Source organism: Larimichthys crocea, chromosome XII (genome assembly GCF_000972845.2).
Source record: "Larimichthys crocea isolate SSNF chromosome XII, L_crocea_2.0, whole genome shotgun sequence".
Lineage (NCBI taxonomy): Eukaryota > Metazoa > Chordata > Actinopteri > Sciaenidae > Larimichthys > Larimichthys crocea.
In genome coordinates this window covers 17124134-17138218 of record NC_040022.1, presented here as the reverse complement: position 1 = coordinate 17138218, position 14085 = coordinate 17124134, and the positions used below count along the sequence as shown (strand labels likewise).

General features: G+C 38.6%; 2 protein-coding genes and 2 non-coding genes across 5 annotated transcripts; 1 reads left to right on the top strand and 3 right to left on the bottom strand.

Annotated features, from left to right (window-relative positions):
• Positions 1 to 132: 132 nt before the first annotated feature.
• LOC104920976 (ubiquitin-60S ribosomal protein L40) lies at positions 133 to 4074 on the bottom strand. Its single transcript, XM_010733391.3, has 5 exons — positions 3827 to 4074; positions 3293 to 3404; positions 2116 to 2202; positions 1932 to 2034; positions 133 to 276 (listed from the first exon to the last, which is right to left on the bottom strand). The coding sequence occupies exons 2-5, from the start codon at positions 3393 to 3395 to the stop codon at positions 183 to 185; spliced, it is 387 nt and encodes a 128-aa protein (XP_010731693.2). The 5' UTR covers positions 3396 to 3404; positions 3827 to 4074; the 3' UTR covers positions 133 to 182.
• trnan-guu (transfer RNA asparagine (anticodon GUU)) lies at positions 4055 to 4128 on the bottom strand. The gene has a single exon. It is a non-coding gene; the product is annotated as a tRNA-Asn (tRNA).
• Positions 4129 to 5625: 1497 nt separating this feature from the next.
• On the bottom strand, positions 5626 to 11477 carry LOC104920977 (ceramide synthase 2). 2 transcript variants are annotated; one of them, XM_027284778.1, is made up of 12 exons: positions 11338 to 11477; positions 10595 to 10818; positions 10247 to 10414; positions 9718 to 9835; positions 8927 to 9045; positions 8720 to 8777; positions 8559 to 8609; positions 7678 to 7770; positions 7277 to 7405; positions 6511 to 6620; positions 6255 to 6408; positions 5626 to 6151 (listed from the first exon to the last, which is right to left on the bottom strand). In XM_027284778.1, the coding sequence occupies exons 3-12, from the start codon at positions 10411 to 10413 to the stop codon at positions 5945 to 5947; spliced, it is 1206 nt and encodes a 401-aa protein (XP_027140579.1). In that variant the 5' UTR covers position 10414; positions 10595 to 10818; positions 11338 to 11477; the 3' UTR covers positions 5626 to 5944. The 2 variants fall into 2 exon arrangements, with proteins under 2 accessions (XP_027140579.1, XP_010731694.2); XM_010733392.3 differs by lacking the exon at positions 10595 to 10818.
• trnam-cau (transfer RNA methionine (anticodon CAU)) lies at positions 7881 to 7952 on the top strand. Its single transcript has one exon. It is a non-coding gene; the product is annotated as a tRNA-Met (tRNA).
• Positions 11478 to 14085: the final 2608 nt, after the last annotated feature.

Here is a 14085-nt window from a genome sequence, read left to right as displayed (position 1 = left end):
TGAATCCTGTGTATCGCTTTTATAATGTGAAATAATATAATCCTGACTACAGATTAGCTGCTAGCTATAGATGAACATGCTGAATATGTAGTAACACGTCCAAGAACTGTAAGTAAAAATCATCTATTAATCTTATTTGTCAAAATGTTTTATTGACAGTATTGATTTTCGATCCCAGCTGTCTACTTCAGCTTCTTCTTGGGCCTGAGGTTACTGGTGTGTCCACACTTCTTCTTGCGGCAGTTGACGGCACGTGGATGTAAACGAGCGTAGCACCTGACATGAGAGGACCAAACTGTTCAATCAAAATATAATCATCCTGTCATTCTCATCATCACCAGTGACAACAGGTGGGAGTTTCATTGGGCTACAGTTTAACTGACTTGAAAACCTTATTAACACTAATAACTGGAACCAAGCAAGCTACTTGAACTCTACCAACAAATCTACAATGTGATTATATTGTTAGGCCAGTTATTTTGTCAAGAACACCAGCTGCATGTTTATTATGAATTACTATACAAAGAAATAAAATCCAAGTTACATTTCGATTAAACTGACAGACTTTTACACACAGAAGACACATGGCTCCCTTGCAGTGTACCTAAGTAGATTTTTATTTAAGTTGTACTTGAGGTAACTTGAACGCAGGACCACACCTCAGTCATGCCACTTCCGACAGTCCTATAAATACTTTCAAAACCCTTTTGTCCTCTTTCGCTCTCGAATTTTCACACTCCTTCCGCCACCCCATTTCTTTCTCCTGTTTCTCCCTCTCCTTCCTACCCTCCATCGGAATAAATTATTATTTATTAACATTATGGATTAAGCTACCCTGCAGTATATAAATTAGTTACAGTTAGCTCCACCTTCACCAGAAGTTACATTAATATGATGAACACATTGATGCATCAATACTAATAATCCAATACCATGAAACATGTTTTTATAAGATGAGCCATATTGTGTAATAAGTTAATTTCGGTACTTTTAAGTTTAATAACACATTTCTACTTTTCGACACTGTGGTAATACTACTTTTACTTAAAGGGGCAATATGTCACTATATGTGTAACAATGACAGCTAAAATAGGTAGTACAGTCCAAATTCAAAAAATTGGAAGAGACATCTCCCCCAAACTTCTCCTCGAAGACTCAAGGCGCATGTAGGTTGCCAAATTGAGTGTGGAACAATCCACTGATCCACTTTGAACTTTGCTTGCTTTCATGCTTGTAGCATGCTGTGTTTGCATCAGATTTGTTTCATATCTTGCAACCCGGGGTTTCGACGTGCAGTGTGCGATATTACACAGACCAAAATACAAATAGACCTTCCAGACTGGAGTGCAAATTTTAAAAAGACGACATACTGGCTGTAGCACTGTTGTTAAGAAGCAAGTATTTAAAATTTGCATGTTTTCTTAATCTCTGATGACATAGCATGGAAATATTAAGATACAGTAGATATCTTAGAAATTGTGCCTTTAATTAGTAAAATGATGAGTACTTCTTCTACCACTGCTCTTCTGCTTCCACGAGCTACAAGAATCATGTTTTTCTTTTCTTCCATGTCAAAAATACATGTCGTTCTCTTCTTTTTTCTGTCTAGTGTGATAGACACTTTTTGTTCCCACATGAATCAAATTCATTTAACTTCACATCGTTCCATTTCCAGTTCCAGTTTCCCCCTGCAGTTATGTGTGTCCTCTCTGCATTGACTCTGCACCAGTAATTAGGCAGCTTTACACCAAAGGAAAAGTAAGCAGGCTTTCCAGAATCTCACAAGTAATTTTACATTGGACAAATTTTTGATACGAAATATATACACTTTTTTTTATGATGAAAGCTTTGGCCTGTCCTCCACTCCCTGCTGTCTCCAAAAATGAGTTCAATCTCACCAATATGACACTGTACTGTGTTTGTATACATACTTGCGACAGACCATCTTGTCACAGTTGTACCTCTGAGCCAGCTGTCTCAGGGAGGGTTCAATGATGCCACCTCTCAGACGCAGGACGAGGTGGAGAGTGGACTCTGCAAAAGAACAGAAATAACCATCAACACCTCCACCTTATAACATTAGATTTAGCTCAGCGTGATGGGAGTTTAACCTACCCTTCTGGATGTTATAGTCTGACAAGGTGCGGCCATCCTCGAGCTGTTTTCCAGCAAAGATGAGACGCTGCTGATCAGGGGGGATACCTCGAAACAAAACAGTCACAACTGTGAGTTGGTGCTTGTGCCAGATATGGAAGATCATCCAACATTAACAGCGGACACTCAGATTGCATTGATTTTGATCGTTGCAGTCGAACTCATACTTTTATTATTTGATACGTTATTCAGTGTGGAGGAAAGTTAAGTACTGCTATCAACTGACCCTTTGTTTGTGTACAGCTACACTACACATGCTCTATGTAAGTTTTATGTAGCTACTATCAAACAGTTCATAACATTCTTAATTACATTTTTATTTGGTGTGATAAGTAAAAAGTCTTAAGATCTGACAAAGTTTCTGTATAAATATCTCCCAGGAAAATGTGTTTTTTCTTTGCAAAAACAAAGATCTTAACCTGAAGGTAAATTTTTATTGATGTGTCTATTACAAACAAAGCTAGAGATTACAGACTAATAAGATTAATATTGGTGCTTTAGTACAAAATATGGCACAGTGTATTGTGTGAATGACAATAATAATATATACAATCAAAGGTAAACTGAAGCTTGAATGTTTTCGATATAATCATTGAGACTGCTCCTTTTCACCAAGTATTATTATACTCTTTTTTTCCACATAATGTTGCACTTTTTTGTCACCTTATTTTGAGTTATATCTACTCCGTTCATGTCTGGATACATCGGTGCTAATTTCTGTACCCATGTCTACCTCGTGTTTCTGTCAAGACCATTCAGCACTGAACTTTTGATATATTGGAAAAGTCTTCAATAAAGAAAAGAGAGAAAAGCAAGAAAATGGGAGAATATAATATAAGTTTGATAAAATTCTCTGAAAACCAGAGCACTAAAATTAAGGATAGTGGTTAGTGACAATAAAGGCCGACTCATTCAGAGGATTTTCTATTTTATAGATATTAATGTACAATGAGAGGCAGCAAAACACAAAATCACACAACACACACAGGAATATGTGCATGAAGGAAAATAATATATATGCCACCCTAGCTGATTACACAATACAGTGAACATTAAGCAACACACCTCATCACTCTCTTAGATCTATAGGACAAATTATTACACCTTTTTTTTTATCTGGCCACACACTAAAGAGTACCTTCTTTGTCTTGGATTTTGGCTTTGACATTGTCTATAGTGTCACTGGGCTCCACCTCGAGGGTGATGGTTTTACCCGTCAGCGTTTTCACAAAAATCTGCATCTTTGAGTCCTAAAAAAAAAGAAGAAGCCAGAAACTGTCAGTCAGAGTAAGATGGGCCAATAAACACATGGAAATCACACTAAGAGGTTCGTCAAACTTGCTGCTAGTGCTATTACTGCACTTTTAAATTACTTCCTCATATTTATACCTAACTATCCAGGACACTGTGTTTGTTTTATTTCACTGTTTTCAGCATTTTCTTCCTACAACCAGTTTGCCCGTTCAGGTTGTCAGATTATATGCATGGCATTATAAATACTTAAAAAATAAGAAAACAAATAAGAGTTTAAAAACACCATTCGTAAACGAGTGCAATAGATATCAAATGTGCACAACCAAACACACAAACACACGTCAAATAATACAGTTTAACCGACTTTAACTTATAATAATGATTATATTATAAGCTTAAAATCTAAATCTGCACTTACGTCGAGACCATTAGGCAAAACAGGAACTTGATGAGCCCAGTCCTGTGGTTAGGTAGAAAAACAAGCTCATCCAGTTTGTCACACATCTGCACAGATGGAGGAGGGCTGGTTGGTGAGTCGATCGTAGGTGCTGACATTTATTAACGTGGACGATCTATTGCGTTTAGATGACGATTGCTCTTAAAATATATCAACACGATGTAATGAGGAAAAACAATAAATACTTGTCGTCCCTGGGTGGGCTCGAACCACCAACCTTTCGGTTAACAGCCGAACGCGCTAACCGATTGCGCCACAGAGACAACCATACATACGTGTCACACATAAACGCCTTTAACTATACCCAATACAAAACACGGTACTGCAGTCTGTAGGTTGCATTTATAACCGCAGCGATAGCGCCACCTTGGGGCACTGATAACTTGCGTTAAACCCTTCTCCGCTAGGTAGCTACTCATCATAAAAATGTTTAAAAAAAGATAAAGGCTTACCGGACACTCAATAATAGCAGCTAAGAAGAAGCGAGCGGTCAGAGGTAAGTGTTTTAGCGTGACTATTGAAAGGTGTTGACGCTCACCTGTCCGAAGTTATGCGTCATGACGTATTTAGCGCCAGCTAGATTAGCGCCACATAGAGATTAAAATGAACTAAACCCGACTAACAAAATGTTGCACATGGAAAACTAAAATTAACAGATCTATGGGTGGACATATTGACGAATGAATGAATGAATAAATAACGTTTAATTGGAATTCATGTCATTTACTTATATCTCATTAAACATGTAGTACATATATGTAACCTACCATAATTACATCATCTATGAAACTATATTATGTTATGTATCTAACACAGGTAAATCATGAACATTTGAAGTCTATTAGTGTCATCCTGGTCTGAGCCACCAGGTGGCATTGTAGTACAGGAGAAGATGATTTCACAGTCTGTGATTGGACACATTTAATCTAAATGCTCAAAATACTGATAACTCTGAGATGCATTGACACATGCAAACCTCTCTCTACTACACACAACTACAACAAATATAAATATAAAACACTGAGCAAAATCTAACGAATAATGAACACTTAATGATATAGTCGTATCACTCATCTGTGGGGTCAACGTCATAATCATAATCATAATAATCCTCACTCCATTAAATCAAGTTGCAGGATTTAAGTGACAATGTCCAAATAATACAAACCCATTTTTGGGGTACTAAACTAAATATGCAAGAGTAGTCTTCTTAACATGCTTCTTTAAAGAAAAAAAAAATGAAGGCACAAATTAAAAGTTAACCGACTTCTCTATGGCACCAGTACACCACTAAGATTTCAGCGTCTTAAATGATCAGAAGACACAGACATAGAAAGAGTAAAATTGTAACTTTATTTCCTATATTTAAATATGTACTGCATGTTGTGGAACAACTTCATTATAAAACACTTCTGTCTATACTAGGTCTTAGAGCAGCTACCTAGTGTATATCTTTTGCTTTGCTGTTGTGCTGTTTTTTAAATCTCTTTTCTGTTTTTAAACAGGATGTGCTTTGTGAACTCACTGAATGACAAACATTCAGTGAGTTCAGTCTGTAGTGTGCGCTACAGTGAAGAAAAACATCCATCAGTCAGGCACTGAACATTTTCATGATTCTCCAATTTTACTTCACACAAAAACTAAAGTCCCCGTCCATAGAAAAGCCAAAGAAGACTAAAAGTTGATGTCATGACCCCCAGTAAATGTTCACCTGTACAGAGGTGGCCCCCCCCCCCCCCCTCTCCCAGGTGCAGAAGCCCCAGTGGCCTAATGGATAAGACACCGGCCTCCTACACCAGGGATTGTGGGTCTGAGTCCCATCTGGGGTCTCTAGCAGAGTGGCGCAGCTGAAGCGTGCTGGGCCCATACCCCAGAGGTCGATAGATCGAAACTGTCCTCTGCTATGTCAGCATTTTACTAGAACTAACGATTCACCACTTTACTTGTCTCATTCCACTTAAGCGTGAAGCAGGAAAGAGGTCAGTGGCTCACACCCATCATATATCACTCAGAATGTAAAACGTGGCTGTTTTAGTTTTTGAGATTGCAGAACTATATGGAATAAATATCATCTAGACTTTACTGAGCTTTACGCATTTTGTCAGCTACAGACATCCTGTGGTTGGTCAAGTTATTTAGGACACAACTGTGCGTGGACAGCCTCGAGTTCAGCGTGTCTTTACTTTTCTCCCAGCAGTCTCCTTGAGGCACATTTTCCTCTCCTCCTTTATCATCTTCTTCTTCTTCAAGTGCACTCTCTTCATCGCTGCGTTCATCTTTATTCATCTGCAGGTACAGAATTGAACATGTACGACAACAGTTATTAGTTATTACAAATGTTAGTCAGAGATGTCCTTTTGTTTATTTTGCTTTTATCGCTGAATCTCACCTTGCCTTCCAGGAGTTTATAGACCATGCGTAAGATAATGCCAAACCAGAAGATGTGAAGAGCTTGCAGCACCATCAGCAGGGTGTTGAAAAAGTAGTAGATAAAACAAGGTTCAAACATCTCCATGGACCGTGTCAGGGTGTTGTGGATGATTCTGTAAATAAAAATAAATAAATAAAGTGTTTCTGACAATAGTCACCCATGCTGCATTAAGTGAATGAACATTTCAGTGTCCAAAAATAGAAGTAAAACTTACTTGCTGGGGAAAATCACCAGTCGAGTCACAAAGAAGGCCGAAGTAAACACAACAAACAGTGTGTTACACATTCCCCTCCAGCCAGTGCCGTAGTTGAACATTTTGGCAGCCTGCAAAAAATACAAATGAATTGATTAAACAAATACAAACCATGAATTAAGCTATATGAGAAGAGAACTCACCATAGTGAACGAAACATTAGTCAAACGCTATGCAAAAAGAGTTGGTGAGGTGAGACAAGGGATCAAGATAATAGACAAACGGGATGAACATGAGCCTGTGTGTTTAACGCCAGCTCAGTCAATGATGTGCTGTATGTTTGAAACGTTATCAGCATCATTCCTGTTGTCTTTATTGTTATCTTACTGAGTGCATTCGGCACAACTTTTTAAAATATATATATTTATATATTATTTTAAAATGTGTTTTTCATGTACAATCAGAAACAGGCTGCAAAACTACTTTCAGGACTTGGTCACAGGATCTGCCTGCTAAAATAGGTGGACCTACTACATATTTTAAAGCATGGCATGAATATCTGACTGTACAACATTGACACTTCCAGTTTTTTCTCATTTTGTTGGTTTGGACAGACGCAAAAATGTCCGACTTGGAGATTAATCTATGGTGACACGCCCTGAAGAGATTTGTAAGGCACCGTGTGCCTGTTTTGCTGTGGCCCAAGAGACATATGGCTACCGATGTGCAAGTTCTTTCGGCAAAATTGCCTACAAATGTGAGAAATTTATCCCAGATTACATTTTACCTCCAGCAGGACATCAGAGCAGTCATGAAGCACCATGATCAAGGTGCCGATGCGGATCCAGTTGCCACAGTAGGAGAAAATGAGCAGGAAGATGGTGGCCAAATGGTGAATCACCTGTTCTTTAAAGTCCTGGTAAAGCACATGCAGAGTCTCGATTCAGTGAATTACAATGATGTTTGTGTAGCAACAGAAGAATTTAAATTCCTGCTCTTCCTGCTAGTCACTTATTAACCATGCATGAAGTGAAGTTTCTCAGTAAAGCAGAAAAAGTGTAAAGCCAGTAAGTTTGAGATAAAAACCAGGCCGAAGCAATCATAAGACTAATACATTCACGTATGTCCTTCCCTAAAGGGCGAATGTGTTGTGAGGCAATATAGTTTTAGAAATGTTGACATCCTCACCTTCCTCTTGATGTCCACAGAGATCTGGAGGAGCAAAGAGATGTAAAAACCCAACTCTAGCATGTAGTACCAGTATTGAGCTCTCTCCATGGGCTGTGAAAGAAACATTATTCAGAGGTCAGTGAAAAATAAAACATGTAATCAAAAACAGCTGGAGACAATTTTGCTGAACACCACTGAAAATATAGGCAAAACCCTATGTCAGCAGAGTGGCGCAGCGGAAGCGTGCTGGGCCCATAACCCAGAGGTCGATGGATCGAAACCATCCTCTGCTAATTATTATCTATTTTTAAAAAAATAATATCTTTGGGTTTTGGAGAGTCAATCAGACAAAAAAATTAGACATTCAATAGACTTAACAGTGATATAAAGGGAATGTGACTTAAAATGCCCCTAAAGTGAAGTATTTAGTGAGTGCAGAGTTGTTCTAGATGCAGAAACACGTTGAGTTCAATATCAATATGTAGAGCAAAAGACTTGTTCTCTCCAAGGTAGCTGATATAACAGCTCTAATATTACGCTGGCGAAGTATAACTTGATATCAGTCACATTCGAAATGGCAGCAGGCAATTGCATTTTTGCTCACATCTCTTAATGCATAACAAATTTATTCATTTAAGGCTGAGATCTAAATTAAAGTGAGACAAACTATTTGTTGTTCTCTGAGTATAAATGAGGAAACATGCCTGTTTAACATTTCCTCTTTAAAACATGTAATCTGTTTAGTTTCTAACAGATTGTTTTCAGTCAGACTTCCTTTTAAAATCCGATACCTAGGCTACCAAGGCTTTCCTCATTGACGAAAAAAAACCCAATAATTAAGTAGGACACACTAATTGTCCAAAGAAGTGAGAAAACATATTGTAAAGGGATGTTTTCACCTGAACTGGATATTCCCTCCAACATTCGTAGGTGTCCCAAAACCAGGGTTTCTGTAGAGAAAAGAGAACTGTAGAATGAAGCCGTACCGGTAGAAATGCACAACATACTTAAATACATTAATTATAGTTTTGTCACTGTGTTGGTCCTTCTGGAAACTCACATCAATCAAACTGGCCAGTCCAGCCGTGAAGGCTATGAAATAGAAAAAGAATCTCCAACTGCGGGATAAAAAAACACGACGTCAGAATGTTTCAAAATGTAAACAAGTCTACAAATGAATCAATATAGATTAACTTGGGAGAGTGGCTCTTTTCACAGTGGTCACCTGTAACCTGAACACTGAAAGGAGTACAGAGAAAGTACATACGCGGCCACGCCAAACTTTGTGGTTCGACAGGGTCTGTCTTGGTTCCTGCGAAGTCTGAACCAGGTCTCAATCTGCCTCTGGGTTTTGCCACACAGCGACATCAAACTAACTATTTCACTCTGCAACAATAATGGAAGAGAGAAATTGATTTAAATGGGGTAAAATGAGTTTAATATGACCCAAAATGGCATGCTTAAAGGAGGAAATGACGAAGATAGAAAGTGATAATTGGCAGTGGATGTTATTCTTTCCATCAGATCATCTCAACTTCACCAACTGAGTAGACAGTGGTGCAAAATGTTATTTTAAGTAGTGAAGTAATCTTTCATTGGTGCAAAATGTTATTTTAAGTAGTGAAGTAATCTTTCATCTGCAGGTCCTCCTGGGGATGAAAGATTACTTATTAAAACAATATTTATTTATATAGTATTTAAAATACTATATATATATAGTATTTTCTATATACATAGAAAAAGAGAAAGCAAATATAAATCATTTTCTGGAAGCATTTCTAATGTATCCATAGGAAGTAATGAGGCTTCTGTATGTCTATATGTCTGTAAATATGGTTGGGTTTTCCCTGAGGTTAGGGTTTCCAGGAACAAGGATGTGTCGCCATCACAACCTCCATGTTCCTCTGTGCTTTTCATTCAGAACATTATCTGGCCGACAACCAACAGGGAAGTAAATGCTTTAAAAGAACATCTGAGATATAAAGGTGTGCTCAGAGAACTTCCTTTTGGATAAAATAACACTGGATATGAATCAAGTGGAGCACTTTTCAGACCCACCTGTGTTGGCCGCCTGCTCCTCTGGGTGTAAAACGACTCCAGCGTCGGGGAAGGAGCGGCACTCACATTCAATCTATTCTTCACCCCCAAACATCTGCCAATGGGTGGGGCAATAAACCTGAGGGCAAGGAAGACAAAGGACAGCTTACACAGCTGATATCATAACACCCAAACAGTCTGCGGCTGTTTAGCCATACTTAATGTGTATAATAAGCCATTTAACACAGAGTCAAACAAAGGCTTGTATACTATATATACAATGTGTGTTTTACAGCAGTTAACAAAGCAGTCTATGTGGGTGTACATGTGGTATTACCACTAAGCTTAAATAACAAATCATTTAAGTGATTCACAGGAGGGAAATTTAACATTAAAGCACAAGAAAAAGGCCAGAGAAATAAGACAGTTACTTTAAACCAGTGTGCAATTAAAAAATAGTGATATTCCTGAGCCACAGTTCAATAAATATGCTTAGAATATATATTTATAGTTGATTGGTATGTGTGTGTAACCCAGGTGTGCGTTTTACCTCTCAAACAGGTAGCGCAGGGCGATAAAGCCCAGTGCGAGGGGAAGACTTATGAGAAGGTCCTTGGGTAGCGGCCGATCAGAGTCTGCTAGCTGTTCCATGTCTTTCCAGGTCACACCTGGAGGAAGCCAGTAGTCGTGTCGCCATACGTCAGGCAGCAGGTCCATTCTGTGGGGTAGGTATTTGACTTTATTTGAATCTCTAGTAGGTTATTATTTGGATGTCACCATTTTAATTTCCACCTTATTTTACATACCATAACCAACATCTCTGTCCATTATTACACACACACACACACACACACACACACACACACACACACACCACTCATATCTCTGTATCACACACCTGTATTTTACCCAACGATAGACATAGGTGAGCCACTTGTGGAGGAGGCTTGTTGTTAATGAAACCCACGTGGCACCAGGTGTGTTTACAGTTTCCTGTTTACTGTTGGGGTCCGTGTTTGTAAAACAAACAGTGTGTTGTGTGATAACGCCTCTCTGTGATAGTCAGCATGGGAGGAGGAGCACGGGGTGGAGAGGGTCCACTTGTCACTCATCATGATCATTCTGGTCGCAAATCAGTTTGTTTTTAAATATTTTGATATATTATATTTTCTCATATATATAATATTGGAGATTGTACACGTGGTGTTGAAAAAGTATCAATACATTTGATAGTTAGTATCTTAAATAGGAGAGGTGGCATGCTACAGAGTAAAACATAAAGCACTCTGCTTGCATGTCATAAACATCCTTAGATATTATGGACTATACACTTTATATATTACAGGTTAACATCCTTTAAGAGTATTATTCAGTCTGCCAATAAAACACACATGCAGTTCAAAAGCTGTGAAACAAAAACGGCCATAAAGTAATACTTGTTGTAAATACCAGGTTAAAAAGTATAGAGTGCCAAACACATGCTGTATAAGTCTATAGAGGAATATATAAATATTAAATATCTTGTCTATGTTAAAACAGCAGACTGAAAACAAACAGAAGTAGATTCGTTTACACTTGGACACGCACACCAAGTTATAGTTAAACTGTTGATATAAATATAGGTGAAGGACAGAGACTCACCTGGTTGCAGCTCTGTGCAGGTGATGAAATGTTAAGAAGAAAAAACAAACAAACAAACAAACTGTGAGTTTGTTTCAGCCTTGTCTGGCCGACGATGCGCCTCGGTGCCGCTTTATCCCGACGACTCCAGCAGAGATGAAGTGATCCGCTCAGTCACCGGGGTTTATACGTCAAGGTAGGCACGACAACCGGAAACTGAGGCTGCTAATTTTCAGAATAAAAAACACTTATAGCGTTACACCCTTTCATGATTTGTTTGCAAAAACAGTATCAGTGTATGTTTTGTTTTTTACTTGAATTCATTTTTACCAGCGTTGCTTCACACTCTGAGCAGTCAACTTACAATTATTGCACGCACAAGGTGACTCGGGCGCACCTTTATTGTGAAAGTTTTTGGTGTTTTTCTAACATAGTGATGTAACTTGATGGTTGCTAATGAAACACCTGGGGCGTCTCCTGCTCATGACCCATTAACTCAGCAGGGGTAACAAAGAAAACACGGGGCATTAGTGAGCTATTACACGTCTGATGATACAAACTGACACGGTTCAGGCTACATGTGACCATGAAACTTAGTCTAAACGTTAATATACTGAGTCAGGATTGGGAAGAAGCAAGAACATATAACATATTTGTCCTTAATTTTAATTTATATGCAATAAAACACACTCACCCAGCTAATTCTAGCTAGGGTATGGTGAGCAAACTTTATGTCTGTTTAACTGTCTTGACCTTATGACCCTTATTTACATTTGTAAAACTCCTCAAAACATTTAGTAACCTGCAAAAGATACATTTATACTCCACTGTAAGTTATACTCGCAAAACAAAGCACACTCACTCAGAGGTTAGAGCTCACTTTATTAGTTTAAATGACATTGACTTTATTGTTATACCACTTACAGCATTTTGCATGCTACTCATGACCACAACAGCAGCTTTACAGCTACATGTACAATTTGCATAGCACATTTATTTATTTATTTATTTATTTATTTTATTTATCTGACATAGTTGTATACTGTTTAGCTGAAAAGCTGCCAGTATTTTTATACTACTTTTATCATTTAGTTTAGCATGAACTCCACTGTAGGTTGTACGTCATGTCAGGCCACTCTCTAGGAAAGCAGCTGAAGACACCCACATCAACCATCCCGGAGACTTCCAGGACCTCATAGTTTGAAGATAAACACGGGTGTGCATAGCCGGGCTGTCAAGCTCTCAAAGTTTACTTTGAACACGTCCGTTCAGAGTAAAGTCAAGTGTGTGTGTCATCAATGGCTCTGTGTTTGGCCATTATAATATAAACTCTAATGACACACACCCAACTTAAAAAAACATACAAAGAAATGCTGCTTCTTGATCCCGGCCAACACACACACACACACACACCTGTGTTCCTCACAACATCGTCCTCTTCAGCCAACACTGAAGCTGATAGTATTGTCATGGAGGGAGATAAGCAGACTGTCTGCTGATAACATCACTACTGTTATGCAGATGATCTCTTCTTTTTGTCATGCACATCAGTCAGGACCACAGCTGTGCTCTGTCTCAAACATTGGCTGTATTATTCAGTTGTAAACTGTGCGATAGAGGAGGTTTGTGTTTTGTGCAAGGGAGATTTTGTGTACATCCGTTTTGCAAACGTGAAACGATGATTTGCATGCAGGTGGGGAGAAGTCTTCAACATATGTTTGTGTTTTGTCTGTCTGTAGTGGGGTGTATGTACAAGTGTGTTTCTGTCTATGTCGATGTAGGATGGAGTCACATTACCAGAAAATTAGCCAGTGCACATTCAGGAAGGTATTTGCATACTGTGTGCACCTGTTCAGTCTGTATGCCTGTGAACTAAGACAAACATATAGCAGAAGTTTCTGCACAGTATGTATAAGAGAGTTAATCAGCTGAAGAAGTGTCACATATATGTGTCACACAGAACAATTTCTGCCATGCATGTCAAGCCTGAGGTCAGCTTTATTTTCATATGTATGTGTCCAGCATGAGAGGGATGGGAACTGAGAGCCCCTTTGTTGTTTTTTATCAAGGAAGTAAATTGTCAGAACCCACTGAAGCAAAATCTGTCCAGTTAATTGCTGGACTAATGAGATGGGGGTGTTACACTGTTTTTTCCAACCATCTGTTGGAGCCTGATAAACTGCAGAGGGCTGTTATAGGGCTGTGCACTGTTTGTGCAATCACCATAGATAACTTAAATAGATAACTTGCCCTGGCTATTTCCTTACTGATACCCTTGTTACTGACAGTGAAGAACAACATTAAGATTACAAGTAAGGTCTCTATGCTACATGTAGCCATTTACGTGCAATAAATTTGATTTAATACAGTGTTGAAAGCTTTCAGCAGCGCAGGCGGATTGAATGGTGTAACTGAGTTTGTTAACACTCTTCTCAGGCCCTGCAGTGATTTCCACTAAATGCTAACATTAGCACGCTAACATGCTCACAGTGCCAATAGTGATGCTGATGTTTAGCGGGTGCAATGTTTACTGTTATCGCCATCTTAGTTTTGCATGTTAGCATTGACTAATTAGAAAGAAACACACGTATAGCTGAAGCTGATGGAAATGTCACTACCGATGCAAATATTATAAAACAAACCAAAGTTTTGGACCAGGTAATATTTTGACCAGATGATGGGCATAAAGTCACCAAAGTTATTAGAATTCACCAGGAGGGGATCAAGAATGTCTGAACCAAATTTAGTGACCATTCCTTCACTAGTTGT

Bases quoted from the DNA above. Each gene is read 5' to 3' on its own strand.
- LOC104920976 (XM_010733391.3), bottom strand. From the start codon at position 3,395: ATGCAGATTTTTGTGAAAACGCTGACGGGTAAAACCATCACCCTCGAG. The intron at 2,035-2,115 runs GTAGGTTAAACT...GTTCTTTTGCAG, and splicing joins AGACTATAACATCCAGAAGG to AGTCCACTCTCCACCTCGTC. The intron at 277-1,931 runs GTATGTATACAA...CTCTCATGTCAG, and splicing joins GACAAGATGGTCTGTCGCAA to GTGCTACGCTCGTTTACATC.
- LOC104920977 (XM_027284778.1), bottom strand. From the start codon at position 10,413: ATGGACCTGCTGCCTGACGTATGGCGACACGACTACTGGCTTCCTCCA. The intron at 9,836-10,246 runs GTAAAACGCACA...CCTTGCCCTCAG, and splicing joins CTGCGCTACCTGTTTGAGAG to GTTTATTGCCCCACCCATTG. The intron at 7,406-7,677 runs GTGAGGATGTCA...GTGCTTTACCAG, and splicing joins CTGTGGACATCAAGAGGAAG to GACTTTAAAGAACAGGTGAT.